Raw genomic sequence first — 24,803 nt, 5'->3', positions numbered from 1 at the left:
AGAGTTTAAAATATGCCGGAGGAAAATTACTTGCGAGAAAGAAAATTTTTGTGGAAGAGCCACTTACCTGCTAAAATGCCGGGTTGTGCGAAGAAGCTCGCCGTTCGATCGTCGTCGCTGGTATTCATGATGAGTACTTCGTTGCCGGTTGTGTGTTCGATCACTTTAGTGTCTGTCGGTTGGCTATTTACGTTGTTTGTGTCCAATTCGTGTATGGTATTGCCTTGATTGGTGGTACCTCCTATTAATTGCATGGGAGAGCGTGTGTTAAAGAGATAAAGAAGAGAGAGAAAAATATTTTATATTATATTTAGAGTTGCTGTTGTATTTTTCATAGATTTTCTTAAATTTTCTGCTTTTAATTGTTTTTTTAATTACTAAAATTAATAATCGAAGAAAATTTGAAAAAATATTGTTTTAGGCTCAATAATTAAATTTTTCAAATTTTGTTTTAGTATTTATGTAGCTACGCCAATTAATTTAAATTTAATTTTATAAAATTTACTTTAATAAAATAAAAATTAGTAAATTACTTTATTCAATATTATAAAAAAAAAGATGTTTATAGACAGAACACTGTCTGTTAGTTTGTTTATGCTAGTTTACGTAATGTTTTCATATGCGAATGTGATGAGTGCTGGTTACTAGGTTAGATGTTTAAGGATGGTTCACACATTCAGAGCTCGAATTCTACAACACAACTACAACTACTAGTGCAAGTGATTTAAATATGCGTGTTTATTTATAAATTACTACAAATATTCAAATAGTTGTCTACAAAAGATTTATAAAAAATATTTAGAACAAAAGAATAAATATATAAAATTTCATTACATAACACACTTAATAATACGCTTAACAAAAACTTATATTTTTAAATATTTTGTTTGAAACTTCTTTATGTATACCTATTTAATTCCATATTTGTTATTATAGCAAGTTGAAATTGTGCTTCAAAGAAAAGCTTAAAGAAAGCTTTCTGATATTAACCAAGCCAGCGATTTATCTCTTAGTAGTTAAAGTTGATCGGTAGAAAGAAGACCAGTATGCCAACTGATAAATTTCTTTTTATAGAAGAACTCTTAACATCTCTACATTCTTCACCATAACTTTTCGTGCTGAAGCCTTAGCAACAGTTGTGTCGTGGCACGTATAGCTGCCTCATAGCCTGCTTTAAGAATTCTACATGAAAGTTAACATAGAAATTTGCGAATAAAAACACTGCAGCTTTTTAAGTTGAGACACTACATCTATATGCATGGGAACTATTTATCTATACTAATATCATAAAGAGGAAATATTTGATTGTTTGTTTGAATTAAATAGCATTCGAAACTATTTGAAATGCTTTCACCGTTGAAAAGCTACACTATCTCCGGTGAACATAGGCTATGTATATTATATTTTCCAAAAAGTTAAGGATTCTTACTAAAACATCAACAATATAACCCAAGTTGTAAAAAAATGACCTAAATATCCTATATCGCATGCGCTGCAAAAACTATTGATTATAGCATAAAATAATGTATATATATATTATATATTGGACAATATGTGGAGGTATCTTAATGAAACTCAGAGGGAATTTTTTTTGCAAATCTAAAGAAATATAGGTGGCTTTTTCAAGTTGAAAATTGTTAATATACCAAATGGCTAGGATGGTTTTTTGGCAGAGCCATGGAATAATATTATTTTGTAGGAAAATATGGCTTTATCATTTAACATAATCTCCATCAAAAGTAATGCATTTGTTGAAATGGTTCTCCAATATTTCTACACCGGTTCGATAGAGGAAGTTTCGAGGCCTTCAAAATAAACGTTTGTTTGCATACTTATCTCCTTTTTTGAGTAAAATATTTTTCCATCAAACTAATTTTTGAGTTTGGGAAAGAACGGGTCATTAGTTAATAGCTTAATTGTCTTAATTTTTCGGTCGCATCTCAAGCACAATCAGTTTTTTATTTTCATTTTATGTTCATCCAACACAATTTCACGAATTTTGTGATGCCTTTTGGGTTACAAACTCTTGTGTACTTCCTTTGAATGGCAAATCAATAAGTAAAAAGTAGACGAAGGCTGGTCTAAACTTAATTTGCCTCTTTTATCTTTTTTTTGCGTGTATTGAACACCATGTCGCATTAGCAACACAGTTCGAAAAAGTTATAAAATTACTTCGTACCTCTTAACTACTCTAAGTTTGTGTTTCAAATTTAACTTAACTTAACTATATGGTATATCCTCCCTAATACCCAAAATTGCATTAACATTTATGTAAATATTGTAGAAATCGCCTTGTTAGCTAATTTCCAATTCGGATACACGTCTTTAAAAGCAATATTTGCTTCCGCAACTGCTTAGGTAATCAATCTAAAGCTTATCAAAGTATAAAGCGTTAACGGCGTTACATAAGCAGACGCATAATAGCCACACAAACACATAAAAACAAATGCTTAAATTTATTTCAGTGGCCATTGTGGCCAAAGCTTTGAAACACATTTGCATATATTTCACAGAAATGCGTGCAAGTGTTTAGACACGTGCTCAAACTCGCTCGAGCGTTGACTATCTTTGTCCAATCGACAAATAATGTCTCGGGCAAAAATGCTTACAACACGTGTAAATTTTGTCTAGACACACCACAGCTGGCACCTCTAATGGTTTCCCTATTCACACGTACATATATATTTACATATATGTGCACAGGTACACATCATTAGACACGATTTTCATATTTATGAGAGTGTCCTAGGTGTTTAACATACAAGCAAACATAAATGTGTAAAATTTGTGCAAAAGGGTGTAAAGTTAAATTCCATGAAAACTGGCCATAACACTGTGGATGGCAACTATGTTAGCATACCCTGTAGGAAAAATTCGCTGTTAATTTTGAATTGTGACAGCTCAGGAGCATGAAGGGTAAATTTATTCGGTAATTTTAATTACAAAATACTATTTAATGTATCGTAATTTTGAAAATATTTATATAGTTATAATGATAAATTATGTAGATATTTTGACGTTAAAACTTTTTTATGTATTTACATGTTAATATTGATTTTTATGTCTATAGTGATACACAGGCTTATATATTTAATGAAAAAGGGTTGTATTTGTAATAAATGGCCTAAAAACTTGAAAAATTTTCAAGAAATTATTAATTATCACATGGTCGAATAATCAAAAATAGTTAGAATACCACCTAAAAATGGAAAAAAATGTGATATTAGCTAACTTTTCTCGTTAGTCTACTAATTTTTTGATAGAGACATATTTCAGGTTAAAAAAAATGGATATCTCTTACTATATCGTTTCTGTTTAAATAAAATAATCGGAATATAAGCTCACTGTTCCAAAAATTCGAAAAATAAACATATATTGAGAATATTCATTTAATATTTTTAATTTTTTTCCAACGTATACCGTAGAGCGTATAGTTCTACACCTATTGATGCATAAACATTAGCTTCAGAGAGACAGATACAGAGAGAAAAAAGGAGAGGGATAGGTTTATTTTTTAGAACGTCAATTTTCTTTGAGACAGTTTGGATCAAAAAGATTAGATACTGAGTTTATTGACAAGTCTATAGGTATGTTTTTTAGTAAGACTTCACATCGTGAATATGTATTTTTCCTACATGGTACACATGTTTATATTAACGTTAGAGTAGTCAAGTTTCTTCTTTCATTATAGTAGTCATTGAAAAGGAATTGTATAAACTTTTTATTTGTTTATTGACGCAGGCGAATCCCACAGGAGAAAAGGGCAAACAGTAAACATGAAGAGTAAAACAAAAAGAGAGTTGCACTTTTAAGGAAAATAAAACTATAAAGCTAAGAGACCAATAGTGTAAAACTTGTGTCAAGAAAATGGGTTAACATGCGTATAAAATAGTTTCGTGAGAAGTTTTAACGAGAAAAGAAAAAAGGGCACTAGTATAAAGAACAGGAAAAGAGGAAAAAGTGTAATACAACGAAAAAAATGAGAATGGAAGAAAAAAGTAAAGGAAATATATAGAAGAAGGATGGGAGATAGAGCTTTATATAGCTCTTAACGCAGAAATAAACTCATTAGCATACAAATAATGCCGACTAATTTTAAAATACTTTTTAAGTTAATAAGAAAAAATGCAAAACTTCCGGTTGCCTAAACTTTAACGCCCTTCATTCCAGTTAGCACCTTCCGTATCTCATTTAGTCATTAAGCAAGGGAAAAACTTTTTATCAAGATCAAAAGTACAACTGCAGCTGCTACTTCACGAGTAGTAAGCAAAATTTGAAGTATATTTTTTTTTTGCTTGCCACATAAACTTTTATTCGCTGCCGTTGAAAGACAAACCACACAATCAGTGTCTTCATCAACAGTGTCATTAGCTGTTTTGGGAAATGCGCTGTGAGGTTGTGGGAGGTCGGGAAGATGAAATTTCTTTATTTGCTTTTCGACGTTGTAATGGATGGGAAGCGCCGGCAGCCAGACAAACAAACAAACAAATAAACTAACAGCTCTAAATTGATGAATTGCTGATAGGCATAGACATGCATGCAGAAGGAGTTGGCAGTGAGTGTAGTGGCAGGCAGGAAGTAATGGACGAGAGTGAGATGGCAGACAGGAAGCAGAGCAGTCGAAATATTCATTACTAATGATAAATTTGTTGCGGTGGCTTAAGATATATCAGTGTTGATTATTGGCACAAATCATTTCGAATCTATCAATTTGGAGAGTGTAAGTTTTGTTGTTTGTTTTCGTGGCAAGTATAGCTCAATTTGATGTCGGGAAATTAGTAGAAATGCCGCTGCTTTCATTATTGATAAATATTATATACTTGTGGCACACGAAATTGCTGGTAAGCTTTATCATTCAATTTGAAATGTGAAAAATAATATCATTAATTATATCGTCATAAAAAATGGATAAACCAATTTTTCTTAGAATATTTTTTTGTATTTATTTGCGATCATTCAACATTTTTGTTTACACGCCTAATTGTTGCATGTTTATAAATAATTGCAATTCATTATATTGGAATAAATTTATGTGTTGGTAATATCCTTAAATTTTTTTGTGTGGAATGTTTGCGGATTCTATGAAACGAATACTGGAAATTCTCTCATTCTATGCTTTCGGTATCGAAAAAATTTGAGCTAAATCGTCAATAATATTGATCAATATTTATAATACTTGAAACATAGAATTTTAAAATTTTTATATTTTCACACACATCTTCACTTGTAAATGTCAAAATATTGCAGTGATTTAAATCTTGGTAGACATTGTCGGCTCGAAAGTTACTTATTAAATAGTGCTGGTTAAATCTCGGAGCATATTTAATTGAAAAAAAAACAAAAAAAAGCGGCATGAATTAAATAACTAAGGACATTTTAAAATGAAAATTTTTGAGTGTATTTTTCAGTTTTCAAACTCTAACGGACCAGTTATTATTTGGTTAGCAAAATATACTTCAAATTGATTCAATATCATTGTGGATAACCTCTACAATGCATTACAGCATATCGGCAGATAATATATCATATGAGTTTAAGACTAACTCAACTTTATGAATCATTACTATGAAAGTCAAGAAGACACAAATACATATAACAATATATATATACATATATATACTAATACCAACTCATACTTGGAGAACCTTTCTTGGGGGTGTCTATCAAACAATTTTACAGAGTATGAAGCGAAACAAAAATTAAAAAAAATTTTTCTTATTTATCACAGGAATTAATTTCAAAATGTTTTCTCGTTTTTACAAGTATTTGTTGATATTTTTATGCACGTGAGCACACGCATAGCCATGTGCACAAATACACACTTATATATGTACATATATGTCCCTACAAGGACACAGCAATGGACAAAAATGTCGCATTAATTGAAATTTATATAAAATTTACTTTGCTCTTTTGCTTCAACTTCGAGTGCGTCGCAACGGTGCTCAAGTGAGCAACCAACACAAGAGAGGGAGAGAAAAAAAAACAAAAAACAAATAAATCAAAACTGCTACGACCAAGTCAGGGCATGAGTTGTTTGGCAATAAAAGTTAAAAGCGAATATGTAAATAATTTTAATTGCGAAAATAAATCAAGTGGAAATGGGAAATTCGTGAAAATGAAAACAGAAATGTGAAAAAGTGTCATGCGAAGTTACGTGGAAGTGTAAGGTGTAATTTTGTTTGATGTCGGGAAATTTTTTTTAGAAAGGAAAACGTATGCGTACCTACTTTCTGACCTAATATACAATATTTGTTTAACATAAGTTTAAAATTAATAATAAGTGGTTTTGTCGTGGGGAGAGAGAAAGATAATGAGAGGGAGAAAGTGTCTATAATAATTATATATTGCATGTTGTGGACATATTTCGACTCATAAACGAGATTGTTGCATAAGTTAGTCAGAAGCCACTTGGGTCTATAAAACAGCAACGATTCGAATCTAGATCTGGTCGAAAATAGCAGCATCTTGAGACTTAAAAAGATACTGAGAGTTTCGATGTTAAAATTTTTAGTCCGGAGAACTCCAAGTTATAAAAATTGAAGGTAAGACAAAATTTGTGGATGCTGGTAGATGATGAATACAGCGAAGAAATCTCCAATAGTTTTGGTTAGACATTCGCCCAAGTTTAGAAGGAAAGTATAATGAACGAACAGGCCATTTGGTCCTGAGACGACTCATATTTAAAATCACTCTCTTTCTTTTTTAAGAGCCCAATAACTAGTCAAGAAAAATATATTATGAGAAAAAATATTGTGGAAATTCATCAATGAGAATGATTTAAGGTAGACTTTCCAAATACCTCGCATAAAACATATTTAAAGACGAAGTTGGAAGCCAAACTAATATGGTGCAGGCATTTGCAAACATTCAACGAGTAATAATAGCTCATCCGTAACTCTGCCGTTGCAAAGTAAATTCTGTCAGCTTCAGATGCAAATTAATAGCTTGGCGCAATGCAGCACAACTTGCGTTTTGAGACACGCGCAAACCGCAGAGTAAATTTCTATGCACACACATAGATAACGGTCATAGCGCTACCGCTACACAAATAGATAAGCACAACACACTCACACATACACTCTAAGCACACACACCCAGGATAACCACAAGTTATGGCAACACTATGGTCACTTCCCGCCACCACTCAATCTCCTGTATGCCTGTCATGTTAATCACCTGATTTGCATTTGTCGGTTAGGAAATATACACATGCACATATATAGAAGAAACACTAAAGGGGCGCACAGTCGTGGAGTGACCGCGGCATTATCAACGAAATGGCAAGTCGCTGGCTGTCAGAAGCCAATAATCAGCAGGCATTTCAAGTGCTAGCGAAGCCTTAGAAAGCCACATATACTCAAGTGCATGTATGTATGTATTTGTGTGTATGTGGTGGCGCTGCTTTGCTTTTCGACCGACCGACATGACCGAGCGAGTTAAGGCAAAGTGATTGGGTAATTAAATGAGAAGTTATGGCATGAAAGTGCAGCAGTAAGGCTTGGGCTCAGGGATGCGGTTTTCAATTAGAGCGGCAAAGATAATAGCGAATAGACTACCCAATAAGCAAAATGTAAGAAAATTTAAGAGTTTAGTAGAGATTTCGTTTTAATATATTTCGTAAGCAAGCTATTTATAGAGGACTTTCAGTAATTCGAAGTGAATGTCGAATATATTTTGTAATAATTATTTTTGTGAAAATTAATTATTTTGGTTTTCATTATAGTAAATTTAAGTGGTTAACTAAAAAACCAGAAATAAAATAATAATATTGATATTAATGATACTATCTTGTTTGCTTTGTTTAGTAGGTAAAAATCATTAAGGCACAGTATACACTCATTGAATGTTTGATATGTAGTCGGCTTTTAGGAGCCCATTTGATTTCATAGAGATTATTGCGGGGGGAGCTGAACAGCAAAGATACATTTTTATTAACCACAAACTCAAGAATTTATGGGAGAAAGCAACAACAACAAGGAGTAAAAACAACCAACTTAGCATATACATTTTTTTATTTGACTGATTGTTTCGAAATGCCTCAGAAAGCTATTTATTTGAAGCTGCAGGATGAGTAACCAATAGGAAACTTTGTTAAGCTAAATTTTTTTTTATTTTTGGTGAGTATTGTTTTTTTAAATTTTTTTGTTAAATTTTTCAAACTTTTGGTTAGCGAATTTAACTTAATTTAACTATTTTAACTAAAACTAACTACATTAAGGAAAATATATTTTTTAGAAAAAAATGTCGGTTAAACGAAATATTGAAAAATTTAAAAATATTTGAATTTCCAAAAATAAACAGGTGGCCATGTATATGAAATATTGCAATATATTTTTTTAATTAAACACATTAATAATTGAAAAGCAAAGTATGTTTTTAGGTGTATTATGTCAAAAATAGAGTTACCACCTATCTAGTAAATAAAAATAGTAAAAGCAAATGCTAAAAGAGAAGTTTAATTTTTTAATATTCATATGAAATATACTTTAGTCATTAAATTTTATGAAAGTGTTGCCACACAAATGAAATTTGGAAGGTATTCATGGCATTTTTTAACAAAATTTTGATATTAACGTCTTTTATTAAGTGGAACGAAAACTTAATGAAACAAAAATTCAAAATATTCTCGACTTTGAAAGAATACAAAACATAGTTGCCAACGTTTTGACATTAAAAAATTTTCAGATTTTTGTTTTTTTAATGCTTATATAAGTTGCGTAAAATATTTATTGTTTAGTAAAAATAACAACAAATTATAGTTTTAGTAGAATTTATTTATATCGTTGACATCAGTTTTATGGTTTACTAAGGATTTTAGTGATGAAATTTTATGTATTTTCATGTAAAACTTATGATATATTTTGGGAATCCGTACGGTTTTTAATTGAAAATTTATTTATTTAGGTTTATTACTTAAAAAAATACGTACTGCATATGTCGAAATTCACAGAAATACGAAATGAAAAAGTAAGTTACTTGGAATTGCTGCATATTAAGCACACTTCAATAGCTCGAAAACTTTTAAGAGATACTTTGCGCATCGCAATATATTTTTAAAGTCTAAATAAAATTTCTCTAATATAGCACTCAGTTATAAAGTAGCAATGATTGAAAAATCCTTTGCAAAAACTACTTACTTACATACACACTTCAGTATTCTACAAGGACATTCCTGCTGTTGGCCTTACGCTCCAACCGGAGTTTAAGGAAATACTATATATATCAACCAGCTGCCAATATTCAATTGAATTCAATTCAATTCGATTCATTTCATTTCATTACGACTCGTTTTGCGTAACTTTCAAATAATCTGAATTTACAAACTTGCAATAAGCAAGTACAAAGGCATATCGAGCAGCGCTGAAGCGCACGAGCACGGAGGCAAGTGAATGAGAAAGTGAGGACTTGAGGAAGCAAAGAAGCAAGAAAGCAAGCAAACGAGTAAGCATTTGAAAATAGTTTGCAAAATTTGAAAGCTCAATTTTGACTTAAATAAGTTGTGATACCAGTTAAAGGGAAATACTAGAAATATTCTGAAAGCAGTGGCAGCCTTGTTTCTGTGTCATGTGTGGGACAGAGTATGAAGAAGAAGCTTTTTGTTTATCAAATATTTTATTTCTATTGTTTTAGTTTTGGATTCTTTTTAGTTTTAATTTTTTCGAAGAAACAAAGATTGTTGCCAAGGTGGATTTGCTGGAAAAGTAGCTGAAATTATTTATCTTCTGAAAATTTATTTAGTTGCCAGTATTACTTTGGAAATTTTTATTATGCTTTTAGCCAAAAGCAGCTTAAAAGTTTAAGTAAAACTAGATAAAGTACAAGGATTTTTTACTAGACGAATAATTGTAGTTATTAGTTGAAATTGCAAGCAATACATGTAATGTAATGAGTTAAAGTGAACTTTTTTGGGTTGGACAAGTAAAGGCTTTGTACTCAAAATTTTTGCGGTTTGAGGCTAGAATATCACTTTGTGAACTTCACTTTGTGAGTTCAATTTGGATTTGAAATCTAGGAGCATTTTAAAAGATACCTTGACTGAACGAAAACATGCCTTGAGACACATGAATTTTTTTTATTAAACTAAAGGGTAGAATAATTCCCTTCCACACATATCAGAATCAGCTTAATGAGCATCTGAATGAATTGTATTCAAGAAGCTGCTCATTTGTCGTGACCGCCGATATCGGATCACTATAGCACATAGCTGGCATATAAACTGAACGATCGGAATCATGTTCTTGTTAGGAAATTTTATTATTTGTGAAGGGTATTATAGCTTCAGTGCAACCGAAGTTAAGGACTTTTATTATTAAATAAATATGAATTTCTTTATAAATATATATAATATTTTCGCAAACTTAATACTTCATTGAATTTCGATGAGCGTCAGCAATTTCTATACAAATCCATATGAAAAGCTGAGTTCCGGAAGATTGTGCGTAACGAAGCCTCAGCGCGGCAGCCATATTTATTCATATAAAACAGGAAAGGAAAGGTGTCTTACTTTCTTCTCTCTGTCTCCACTGAAACCGTCTTGAAGTCCATAATTGAATACTGGCAGCTTTTAGAGCTGATTGTATTTGAAATGCGCTCTGCAGCAATTCTCTCTGGCCAACACTGTTACTTTTATGTGATTGTATAACACATACATATGTATATGTGTTGTGTGTGTGTGTTTATTGCTTGTGGGCAGCAAACTTTTAACTAACCGTGCGGAAAGCAATTTTAATGAAATTGCCAATCGTCATTGATTTTATGCAATCCTACGTCGGCATATCGCATTGCAAGAATGTTTGGGTGTATAGGTGAGCGAAAAGCGAAGTGGCAGCGATGGTATGCAAGTACCGTTGCAATGTGCGTCAATATGGTAATGAAGGTCGTAAAATCGCATTTGCATTGATTATAAAACCAATTTAGCGCTGAAGGCCTTGGCAAAATTGCAATGCAAAAGTCATTGAGATTTTAAATGGTGGGTAATTAAAAGTGTTTAATTTGAAAGCAAATCGAAAAACAAAATAAAAATAAATATTTTTTTCTATACTTGAATGCACTTTTTTGTAGAATATTGTGTTTTTTTCTTTAAAATTGTTATTAACAAATAATAAAAAATATTATTGAAATCAGCAATAAAAACTATTTTTTTTTCATCAAAATCAAAATTTTATAATAATTTTTTTTTTTGATGCGATTACCCAAAAAAAAAAAGATATGAACCCAATAAAATAAAATAAAAAAAAATAAATAAATAAATAGAAATAAAATTGATAAAAACATAAAAGGGTTTACTTCGCGTTCTTTATTTCTCAAGAGAAATCGGAAACGGAAAAAATATCCTCAACTGCATTATTTCAATTTCCATTAACGCCTGTGAAAAACTGTTATAAAAAAAAAAAACAGGAAACAAACCAAAATGCAATTAATTTTCATCGAAATTCTTAAACAGGTCTCAGCAGCTTCCTGTTCACAAGCTTTGAAAACTAAGTTTGTTCAATTCATCTTAAAGCAATGGATATGCTGGAGAAAGTAAAACAAAGGAGAAAGGAAAATTTAATTTTAAGTGAAATAGAAAATTACAGGACGAGTTCCGGTTTCCGGTTGCGGCAATCAATTAAGAAACAAAAGTGAAACGAAGAAGGAGAACACGAAGAAAACACTTAAAAAAATGTTAGAAAAAAAAACAAATACACAGCAAGAATAATGTAAAAAAAACACAAAGAATAGTGGTGTAATAAAGTGGGTTAGCAGCTACAAAAGAAATTAAGAAGAAAAAAAACAGAAAAACTTCCTGTGAAAAAACTACGCTTTCGTGAACCTGACAAGCAAACATTTATAAAAAAAAAAATTTGTTCGCACTAAAAATTTCTTTTAACAAATATCAATAGCCAGCGCAGTACATGTGAGAAAAATATTGTATAAATCTTTTTATTACCGGAAACAGCATGGACAATTGTTTTGACCGCATGCTACTGTTTCCGCAGCGGTTTCAAGCACCACTGGCTGCGCAATAAATTGTGTATTGCGATTCGGTGGGCTCATCGCTGCGGATATTTATAATTGTTTGCGGCACAAAAAGGCTGTAACAAAAGCAAAACACATAATAAAGCATAAAGGGAATTGAGAGTTGCAAGGAAATTGGATACTTCATTCATGGCTTATGGGATTAATGCAAAGTGGGAGGGGGCGTATGAGTAATGCTATTAAGTTGAGAGATTTGAAAGTGATTTGAAAAGTGGAAAGAAGCTTTTCAATTGTTTAAATAGTTTTTGGGAAAAAAGATCATGTGCACCCATGGCGTATGAGTGATATTTGGTTTTCTATATTAAATAAAACTATTCAGCAAAATGTTAGCATTATAGCATTTATTAAAATTATAGTTGTCATTAAATTATCGTTCTTAGAAATGGGAGTTAAGATAGCGTGAGAATATTCTTTCTCAAATCAAACTTTTTAGAAATTATTACTGAATTTATTTTTATTTCTTTTTAGTTCCTTCCATTTTTATTCACTATTCCAAGTTTTTCTCACTACATCGTTGCATAAGTTTTGTTTTTTCTTTTTATTTCTACTATTAAAATAATTTTTGCTGGAATCCAAGTTGAGCATAAGTTTTTGCATCGCATCAACATACTCGTAAATATATGTACATATGTCTTGTTGCGTTGAATTTTACCCCAACTAAAAGTATTTCGTTTCTTTATTCAAGTATTTTCATTAATTTTTAATTTCTTTTTATAAAAATTTCGTTACTTTTTTATTTACTTTTCATTTGTTGCTTAAAGAAGCATCGAAATCAATGGAGATATGCAATAAATTATGATTTAGCATCAACAAGGTTATAAATGTAAAGAATGTGAGGAAAAGTTTTTTGAAAGCGAGAATGTGTAAAAAATGGGGCAAATTATAAGAATTGGAAAGAAAATGCAGTAGATGCTGGCGAAAAAAAATGTTAAATATTTAGAGCAAAAATCAAGGGAATTGTAACTATATAATAAATTATTTCATATAGACTTCATTTAAGTTTTCGTTGAAAGCAAAATAAATATATTAAAATATTCATGTGAAACTTAAAATGTTATATTATACTATTATTAGCTAAGTCATAACTAAACTCTTTAGATGTGATATTAGCATGGAAAGATAATTAAATAATATATTATTGAATAACTTATTTTTGTACTTATAGTTTTACGACATTTATTCTTTCAAAATTTTTCAGCAAAAACTTCTTTGTTTCCTTTAAAAAAGCATAACTTTAAATGTCGAAGTTATCAAATTATATACAGTGACTTTCTGATTCGATTTGTTATAATAGGCTCTTATAACGTATGCTGCACGGCGTATACGTAACCTCAAATCAGTTCAATCATAGCATATTTCTGAGGTTACGTATACGCCGTGCAGCACACATACTAAGCCAACTGGAGGTATTTTCTTGAGAAATAAGCTTACGTAAAGTGGAAATTAAGATAAAAATAACAAAACAAAAAAACAAAAAAAAATGCGATTTCAGCTGGATTTTAGACGAATATTAAAATATTGTGGTTGAAAAATTTTTTTTGAGATGAAGTATTGTAATATATTTTATAAAGTAATCAATTAAGTAAATGTCTTCAAATAAAACCTCATAGCTAACAACCACAAATGCAACAACAATACTAGTACGTGAAACACATGTAGCAAAATAGCATAGATTGTTTCGAATACATCGAGAATTCTTTCGCACGGAAAACGCGCTGCACAGCTAACGAAAATCGATCGATTCGTGTAATGGAAGCCAGCAAGTAGAAGTGTGAATACAAATGTATTGTCGCTAAAAGCTACAATTGGCACTGAAATCTTGACGAGTGCGTTTTTTTTTTGTAATTCACTTGTTAACAACAACAACAAAATGGCACGACAATTGTGACAGCAAAGATTTAGCACACATTGACGATTAGGATTGGCAGTCAGCTTGACTTGGCACGTGAACACTACACGCTATGCGGTTCAGTGAAGGCAACTGAAATGCCGAGTTGGAACTTTGTTGCTGCAGTTGAAGCAGCTAACCTACAATGTGGCGCTAATGTTGCTGACGTAAGCAAGAGTGCTTCGCCTGCATGTTTGAGGGCATAAGAATGTGGTTGCAAGTGATGCTTTCAGCAACAAATTCTGTGGCATATATGACGTCTGCAATGTAAGAAACGACAAAATGAATGAATGAGTGACGTATGCGCAATGTAACCATGATGTTTGCACTAAAATGTAGTGAAGCAAAGGAAATTGCCGTAATGTTGTTGCTGACGGTAAAAATTTAAAGCAATCATTGCTTTCATTTACGGGCAATCTTACTTCTTGTTAGTATTTTTTTTTCGTGAAGCAGGTTGTGGGTGTTGTGTATTTAGCAATTGAAATTCTTTGTTGACATTTCACTTAAGTGAATAACAAACTTAAATATGTTTGAACTGCTCAACCCTGGGTAAAAAAATAATTTCATAGAGTGTGATAAAATACTTAAAATTAAAAATTTTAGTTTTTTGTCATCTATAAATGGCCAGAAAAATACTCATAGTCAAATGTATAGTACAACTGTTGCTAGGACAGATAAAATTACTAAACATAAATTATGCAGAAAATTCAAACATTATTCTTTTATGTGAATAAATGCAAAGCTAGTTTTTTAAAAATAAAAAGAAAATGTTTGGCAAAAAAACTTAGCAACATGTTGCGCATATAAAATGTTGCGAAACATTGTTGCTTAAAATTATAATTTCTTTCGAGAAATAAATTAAACTTAGACCATATTTCGCATAATAATGCAAGTGGCTGTTATGTACGAGTATATACAGAATGTATAAACATAACATATAGCACAAATGTTGCTAGAACATAAAAAACTTACCCAGAAAAATTATGAATAAATTTTAATCATTAAGTATTATGTGATTAAACCTATTTTTTTTTAAAGTAAAAACCAAAATATTTGTAGCAAACTTGGCAACATGTTGCAAATAAACATGTTGCGAAACATTGTTGTTAAAAATTATTCACGAAATGTGTGATTTCTTTAAAGAATAAGATAAATAAGTTTAACTTGAAACATATTTTCAAAGATAATGCAAGTGCCTTTTACGTGCACAAATTCGACTAGAAAATTTAACTAAAGTGTTGCGCAACATTTTGTCTGCAAACCAATAATTTAAAATTAATATTTTTTGGTTTGTTAATCGTTTATAGGCACTTAACGGACATAACTATAAAATAATAAACTGTGCAACAACCAAAAAATCTAAACAATATTATTTTTAGAATAAACTGGCGAACATCTTAGTAACTGAAAATAATGCTAGACAGATTTAGAAAAGTCTACAGTGACAAAATGTTTTTAATATTTTTATGATAGGTTCACGAGAGTACGAGTGAAATAATTTATTTAAAGAAAAGAAATGTGTTTGAATAAAATCAATATATGTACATGTTGAGCAACATTGTTGCTCGATAAAAAAAAACTATTGTTGCTTCATAAAAAAATAAGAGCACGCAACCGAACTGCGTAAACATTAATAAATTTTTTTTAAATTCATGAATTTGATTAATTCAAAACAAAATGTTTTAAATTTAAAATATATCTTTCGAAAATATTTCCCACTATTTATAGAATATATTTTTTTCTGAAACCTTAAGCAGATCGTCATCATACATACACGCGCATGTAATTACTTTAAGTCAAAGTCAATTTGACTTTTATTATGATTGAAAAAGTTTCTTCGACAGCAAGTGTAGTTACGAGTTAGCAGTAGTAGGAAAATGAAAGAAAAAGTCAAACAATAAAAAAAAGTACGTTAATGACAGATGCATTAAGTTTTTTTGTTTAGTTTTCTTTGTGTCTTTGAAAAACAGAAAAAAAGAGAGAAAAAAATATAAAGCAGGAAGGTGAGAGAGAAAGTACTTGGTTTAGTGAAAAGAAATATATTGAGAGCTATATGAAATGAGTGCTGTTGTTTGCAGTTGGGATGTCAAGACAATTTTTTGAGAAAAAAAAACTACCCTGTGGCACCATCAAGTTTTTCTTAATGCATTATTTTAACGAAGCTAACTTAATGTTGGTGATTATTTGGCTGAACTGACCATTTAATGTTCATTATTCAAAAACGCTAGCAATGAATGCGGCTTGCTCAGAATTATTGGCAATTTTGGGAACATTATTTGGTAATAGTTTTAATCATCAGCAAAATATATGTTTGTAGGATAAGAGGATTTTTGTTTTAGCTTTTTTCTTGTTAATCAACTTTACTAATACGCTCCACTAGGTCTTAAGAAGTAGTCTCATATTAAGAAGAAAAAAATAGCAATTCGCCTTAAGGTGTGCTACGTACATTATTATTTAAGCTTTTGATGAAAGTGACAGATGAATTCGCCTAAAGGTATGCTACATAAATTTTTATTTACTGTTTTAATAAAATTTGCATGTAAATACGCCTAAAGGTATGCATCCTATGTATTTAGTTTTTGATTTTAATGCAAGCTGCACAGAACTTTTAATGTGAAACTTAATCTGGAGAAAAATCTTTGATATAATAATACCCAAAATTGAATTCATCAAATTCTTAAACATTTTTGAAAGTTCAAAGTTTGTCAAAAATGTTTCCTTACTTGATTTTACTTGAAATATAACGTACATATTTCCTTGTAGAAGCACAAACTCACTTAATTACGTGCTCATGCAAATGCCCAGCTCAGTTTCAATTTTCGATTATGGCAACGCTCACATCTCATCTATTTGCACCGGCACACTGTGATAATAAGAAACTTCGGAGCAAATATCTATTAAAACCAAAAATCACGTCTGCGTAAATTCATATTTGCTTGGACACGCTTTCACATCTACATATTTTAAGCAAACTTGCTAACGGAGCGCTGCTGCAAGTCTCAAATAAACAGATATAAATGAAAACAGCAAAGCTAAAACGAATTCCGCACCTAAAAGCTTTATGCCATCGACAAAAATGTGCATTTTCGCTCATAAATCTCAAACAATACGCAGAGGGGATTGTTTTTTTTTTACCCCCACTCAACTGCCATACCTTTATCTGCGCTTTTGCATTTATGCATTGCATAAATTTAGGAGCTTTTGTATTGGTTTTGCCAGCGCAGCTGCATTTTAGTGCCAGCAACTGCAGTGAAGGGGGCACAAATAGAACGACAACTGCGCGCAATAACGAAAAGAGACACCAGAATAATGCATACGTAAATGCTGTGCGTACACACACACACGTTTGTATATATGAATATGTGGCATGCACCGAATGGATGTGCTTGCTGATGTCATGGCACAGGTGAAGTGCAAATTTTTGCACCCACACATATCTCAATTAATACTGTTTTATTTGTATACATGTGTGTATGTGCGTTGAAATAATTGCTGTAGCATGCTTTTTGGCGCAGCAGCAAAATTATGCACAAAAGAGAGTGTGTGCGCTATATTTGTTATTGCCAGATGGTGTGCGGATTTTTTAAAAAATATTCTTCACTTATTCCGACTAAATACCGGAATATTTCGCGAATATCGAACAATTTGTGCGTTAACGGCTGTGGCTAGAAAACTGCATGGCACTGCGAAAAATCAAATAAAATAAAAATCATAGCATACTTTTAGGTGTAGGAACGCGTTAATGCATTTAGAAAAGTCAAGGTTCATAAGCGAAAAACGTAGATACTAAAAACCGTAGAGGATATTGCAAAAAGAAATAAAAAAACACATAAAATGCTTTTAAATAGTCTAAAAATTCCACAGCAATGCTCGCGTCGAAGGTCTAAGGTTGTTGAAATTGCTATGGGGCGCGCTTGGAACTCAAAGTGTCTGAATGCGAAGGCGCTGTATATGAAAAGGGTCGGTGGGTGTGCACTTTAACGCTTTGCAATACTGAGTGCCTGACAGTAACGACCTTGGCAGCGCAGTCAGACTAGAGCAAGGGTGCAGTGTAGGTAAGCGCAACAAAAAAACTTAACTGCCAACTCAGCGGCGCTCGCACCTACTTGGTGGTGCGAAAGGCGTACGTTACCTGGCAGGCAGCTCGGGTCAAATACGAGCTGACGCAAGCAGATAATGTTACTGAACCCACTGTTGCTTGGAAGACACTCTATCTACGTGGGTGTACAGTTGTGTGCGCATAATCAGAAAAGGTTAAGGCAAATGACGTAGAAGCCAGGGCATCCGCACTGCGCTCGACAAGTAGCAATCAGCACTTTTAAGCAGCGATGGCATAACAAAAGCCTGAATGAAAGTGTGAAGGTGAAGTGGAAATAGAAAGGCTGTTGAACCGCGCTGGCCAACTAACTGAGATATACAAGTAATAAGCGCTGCCGGCAGCTACCAGAAGAGTTGGCCCATTATGCTTGTGGCTATAAAAATGTTTAAGTTTGGCTGATGGTGCTTTTGAGAGGGGGGGGAAATAGCGGTGGAAAGTGAGAATGTAGCAATTTTGAGTTACGAATTTATATAGGAAAAAAATTGGAACAAAAACGAAAAATATATTTAGAAATCAATGCTAAAATGTCAGAAATTCAAAAAAATTAGAAAAAAGTAAAAATATACAATAAAGAAACAAGTAATAATAAAAAAATAATTAGAAAATTATTAAATTTATAAAAAAAAAATGACTTAAAAGATATGCAAAAAGTGGAAGATATATTAAATTACATAAATAACAAGAAAACTTTTAAAAACACAAAAGATTACACACAAGAACTTGATTTTGATCAGCCAGCTCGTATGACAGCAATAAGCAATAATGGTCCGATCTAGAAAATTTCTTCAGATATTGTCATTTTGCCTTAGATAGATGTTAATTTCTAGAATATATCTCGACAAATAAAAAAGTTTTCTTTACAAGTACTTTATACCGATCGTTCAGTTTATATGGCAGCTATATGCTATATTGCTCCAAACTAGAAAATTTCTTCAGTTATTGTAACTTTGCCTTAGATAATAATTCAAGCCAAATTTCTTGAAAATAACTCCAAAATTTTTCCATGCAAGTTTTTTAAACTGGATTTAGATCGATTTTTAATAATAAAAATTTTAAATTAATGCTATTTTAAATAAACTTTCACGCAAAAATTTCAAACAAAAATTAAAAAAGGTCTAAAGAAGCAAATTTCACGGAAGAACGTTGTCAGTCTGGTATCATATAACAGTGATTAGCTTTGGCAGTAAAAATAAAGGTAAATTGATTGATATTATATATTAGATACTTGTGTATATACACATATATAGATACGACTATACCATATATGTATAGTTATATATACAGATCACACAAACCATTAACACGCCGAACCCTTCCATTGGTTACACCGCAATACTCTTAAAGCAGAGCAAACACGAGAACAGGAAAAAGCGTTTGAACAAAAACAAAACCAATGCGAACAAGAATTCAGCCACATCACTTTGGCGAAATTCATTCAGTCATTTATCAAGAAAAGGATTGATTTGAAATGTTTGATTTGGCAGGTTTGATTTGAAGAGACGAGACAAGCCAGCATTTTCTACATTCATCATTTGAAAGTGTGAGTGTGCGAGAGTGTCAGAGTGTAGGTGAAGAGTAAGCGAAAATTTAAAATAATAATAAAAAGGGGTCGGAAATTTATTTTTGTCGTTTTTCATTTACTTTTGTAATATTTCTCATGCACTCCACCCGCATTTATCAGACGTTTTTCGACATTTCAACCTTTAAAGCCTTTTCTCTTTATTACTGAGTGTTTGCGGAAAGCGCAAATCGATCTTTTAATGTTAACGATTGTGAAATGCTACATAACTACTTTTCCATTTAGCCCACGGATATATTGATTGGTGGCAAAAATGTTTGATTTATGTTTTAATGATAAAAGCTGATAATGGATTTTAAGAGTTGCAAACGTACATTACAGCTAACTCAATTTGATTTTGTCTTTTCATATTAACTGGTGGAATTCTGACAAGAATGTGGAATTCAAAAATTAATTAATTAGCGTTTGAGTGGATTGAAGTAAATTGAATGTAAGTCAATTAAAACAAGCTGTAAACTGCCAATAGTGACAGAAAATTAGAATAGAAGGTATTTCAGAAGAGTTGGTATTAGGTTATTGTCCTTGCATTGCTGCATAGAGTAACATTTTTTGGCTTAAAACTGTATTCTTGGACTTCAACTTCGCTCAATTCAACTTCTCAAGCAGTAAGTTTATTTTCGTTGAGACAAACAACTCCAAGAAATCGAGAACACATATACCTGCACTCAAAAAAAAAACAATATTATTGAATTTTGAAATCAAGTCCTTGTATGGAAAACTCTTTTATTTGACAAGATATTTTCAAGAAATTTGGCATGGATTAATTCTAAAAATATTACTACGATGATGATATTATAGCATCGCTGCAGCTACCATTAACGCTTTTATTTTGTTAACGTTTTTTTAGTTAAACATTTTTTTTATGTCAATTACAAAGTTCCATGCATGAGTGCAATGCAGTCATCATCAACTGGCGTCAAAAGCTTTCAACAAAGAAATCATATGTCTGTGAAGCCATTGTGCGCTACACTTGCTGAATAGCTGAACTTTAACTTTGTTTATTCATATTGTGAATATTGTTTGCCTTTTGCATAACCTTCAATTGTTGCCGCTAACAAAGCACAAAAGTCAGCTTTCACAAAGTTCGCCACCTCTCTTTCTTTCTCGCTTCACACTTCCTTCACTTAGCTGTGCAAAAATCCATTTCATCAACCTTTTTGTGCGCATTCATCTATCTAACCTTTTGTTAGCACCCCTTTCATACAAGTGATTTCGCCGTTTATTTATTTACTCACACGTTTTTCGAGAAATCTGTGTATAAATGTATGTGTTTGCATAAGCCAGTTTCACAGTTAGTTACTCGCATTTCCCTTTTTTATCGATTACTTGTCGTGATTCTTGCAGTCAACTGCCGTCGCACACACATACACACTTTTCTAACTTTGTTTGTGTTTGTTTGCTAAAAGTTGCCGACAAACCATAGGTGTTGCTGCTGCAGCTGTTGTTAACTCATTTCATTGCTGCTTGATGATGTGTTTGATGGCATTGTTATTGTCGCACACACATATACGTACATACACATAAATATATATATACTTGTATATTTTTTCAACGCAACGATGTTGCTGATTATTGATGATGATCGTTTTTGCTTGACGGCTTGAAACACCAATACATATATGGATACATGCATACGTATATCATATATACAAGTATTCACCCAGCTATATACTTACATACAAACGCAAGTATGTGTGCGCGTTTATAATGAGCAATTCATTTTGCAACGAGATTTATCTGAGCAACAGCGTTACATGTATATTTTAAGGTATTCGTTATTTCCCAAGTAAATTTTTGTTTTTGCAAATGCGCCAAATGCATCCGTTTTTTGCCTTAAAAAATTATCCAACCTAAACAAATTGTTTACGTATAATTTAAACCGTGCCTAAATCAATTTATTTTTTCCATTTATTTTACATAAAATTTTTAATCTTTTGCAACGAGTTTTATGTTTCCAAAAAAAAAAAAAATATAACTTTGAAGAAGTGATAGTCGTTTCAAAATTTTCCGCTCTACCAAAAAGGTTTCATGGTTTTTTTCGTAAAAATATTTCTTCTAAAGTTATAGTCATTTAAAGTTACGCAGCAAATGCATTATTTTCATGCAGTACACCATGTCGTATGATCAACACAGAATTTATGAAGCACTTGTATGAATGCTCAGTACATTTGACATATAACTTTAATTGTGTATAACTTTTAAAGGAATGCTTTTATGGAAAAAGCTTCCAAGAACTTTTTTATAGAGCGGCAAAATTTCTTAATTGCTTAATGAAAAATGAAAAATTGCCATATTAAATGAGTTTCACACTTTATAAGACACTTGAATGAATGCTTAATGAAAAATAACAAAAAATCCCATTTAAAATACATGGAGAATAGTAAAATGATTTAGGGTGTAAGGAGTTTATTTACGTTGGACAATGTTTTTAGGGCAAAAACTGTAATTTTAAAAGTAGGCTGCAAAATAAATTAAAATAAACAATTAGAATATCTCGAAAAGTAATGAACACCCTAATATACATGTACACATGCTTTGCTTTATTTCCATTCATCTTTATTATTATCTCAACTCCACCGTTTCGTTGCCGTCATTGGAGACTTTTGCTTTGTTCAGCCGTCTGGTAATGAGCAACATTGGCTCAACATGGCGTGTATTTATATATGTATATACATACATATACAGTTTAATGGCACTCATTACATATTCCGCTTGTGTGCCTATAAGTATGCTTTTGATTTGCAGACAATCCGATTAAATCTTGTTTCAAAAATGGCATTACTTACATAGATCGGCTGACAACAAAGGCTGTCAGTGAAGTCAAGGGCGAAAGGTGAAGGTGGCAAGTAGTTGACATTTGCAGGTAATAATAAAATGAAATTGTGAAAGGGTAAGAGTTAAGTGGAGAATAGTAAGGAGAGTGTTGTTAAAAATTATTGTTGTAAAAGCTTCAGTATTTGAAAGTCTAGGGGCTAGATATTGATGTGTTTTTTTGTGAAATTTATTGAAAATATTTGATATAAACAAATTTAATACCACCTTCTTCACCAGTCCGAAATTGCTCATGAAGGTGATAAGTAGAAAGTTTTAAACGGACACTCTAGAGGGGTTCTGAGCACTGACAAAGAATTTTTTAAAATCTAAACTTCGAGATTTCTACTTTTAAACTGTGGTGTGGCGAGATCTGTCCTAAATTGAATTGAGCCGAAAATAACAACAGCCTCGTACCATCAGTTCTTCTATATGCTTAAAAAGTTTGTCTTAAAATGATTTAACGAGAAATGTATTCCAAGTTGAAGATATGAAGTTTGGCAACTTGCCAAATTATTCAAGAATCTGGATTCTTTTCATAAGATTACCAACTTAGTAACTGCAACTAAGAGCTTCCTATTTTTGTTTATTATTCCCAAATTTATTAGATCCCAAAATTTTATACGCGATTAACTCGAAACGCTATTTTGAGAGTCGATGAGGAAAATTTCAAAAAAAAAAAAATTTAATACGAGCATTTAGATAAATTCGCCAGATAATGATCGAAAGCTTAGAAAGTTAATCGACATTTTAAGAAGCACTGCAGTGTTAATTTTTTCACAAAAAAAACAATTATTTTTGGAAATCCGCCAATTGTGGTAAATCAAAATTTTGAATTTGTGTAAAAATAATTTTTTTGGGTTTTTTTATTGGATATTGGCTATGGAATCAAGGGATTCCAAAATGTTTCAAAATGATTCGCTTAATATTAAAGTACATAAAATTCTGTAAATAAAATATAAAAAAAGTGCATCTTCAAAAAAAAGTTTATAAAAAAAAGCAGTTTGCTGCCTTACAAGTGAATATGACCCCTTAAGCTAAATTTCATTGCAAAAAAGTAAGAATGTAAAAAGAGATTGTGAAATGTTCTTCGGAGAATGAAGCAATATTGCGAAAGTGTGGCATAGCTTTAGGCGCTATTATATATTTTATGGTTATATACGGATTAACGTATTTGTATAAAACTAATTAAACACTCTGAAAATCAGCTAATCATCTTAGGTATTATATATAACATATATATATACAAATATAAATATATATGTATATGGATTACAGGCAATAGACGTATAAAACTATGAACCACTTACCTTTCCGCTGCAAATCATAAGTGTTGTAAACATAATACTACAACTAAACACTTAACAGCTGATTATTGAAATTTTATTGCATACTTTTAGGCTTAATTACTTTTATTAGAAGCAATTAGGCTTGTTTTAATTAAGTGCATTACTTTAACGGCATTACATTAAAATGTTGTGACTGATTGTGAACACAACGTCAACAACGGTGCTTTATAATGCGCCTAAAAATATGCAAAACTATTAATGAGTAAAATTTATTCGCTATTAATAATGATAATTTAGTATTACACCAATTGATGTGGAAATATTATAACTAATATTATGTCAGCAAAAATTTTATATCAAAAAATCAGAACAATTTTAATTTGTCATGCAAAAATAATTATTAAAAATTACAAATTAAATGTACACCACTAAAAAATTATCTACAAATAATTGTGAATGATAAGCAAATTTATACGGTGTGTGTTATAATTAATAAAATACAACAAAAAACAACTATTTTTACAACAACACTTTTTGGATGAAACTACAGCTACAATGTACACTACAGTATGTACCACAAGTATTGAGACTATTTAGTGTGAGATTTTACATGAAACCGCAAATAATTTGGCGTCAATGAAATGGAAACACAAACCTAACTAAACACGAACACACACGCATACGCACATGTATGTATATATGAAACGAAAACGGACATGTGAAGGCATATATGAGATGAGGCAATGTTTGAATGATTAAAAGGCGTCATGAACGGTTTAATGAGTTAAGACATTTCGGGTTGTATGTGTATTAATTCTATGAAATTAAATATTTTTTCTGCAAATAAGCGGAAATATTGCATAAATGTGTCTAGTATGCACCGACTAAGCGTATCGACTGTAATGATCGTCTTGCAATGGATGAGTAAATCAATTGCATGAATGATTGCGTAATTGTGTAAACAAATCGACACGTAACACAGCGGTAACTGGATTAATATGCGGCATAAATATTTATTTAGTCAATGAAAGTATGAATTTGTTTTTGTATTTTTTTGCTCGTATTATATTGCTATATATTTTTCAGCATTTTGCATTGTGTGAGTGTTAGTGACTG

General features: G+C 31.5%; 1 protein-coding gene across 1 annotated transcript in view; it reads right to left on the bottom strand.

Moving 5' to 3' along the window:
• The window catches only part of LOC106622514 (syndecan), a 391,261-nt gene that overhangs the window by 6,134 nt on the left and 360,324 nt on the right, over positions 1 to 24,803 (bottom strand). The window contains exon 6 of the mRNA XM_036378214.2: positions 68 to 241. Within this exon, the coding sequence (XP_036234107.2) occupies positions 68 to 241 (174 nt within the window). The remainder of the gene's footprint in view (positions 1 to 67; positions 242 to 24,803) is intronic.

This window comes from Bactrocera oleae, chromosome 4, assembly GCF_042242935.1.
Source record: "Bactrocera oleae isolate idBacOlea1 chromosome 4, idBacOlea1, whole genome shotgun sequence".
NCBI classification, from domain to species: domain Eukaryota; kingdom Metazoa; phylum Arthropoda; class Insecta; order Diptera; family Tephritidae; genus Bactrocera; species Bactrocera oleae.
This window is presented reverse-complemented; position numbering and strand designations above follow the sequence as displayed.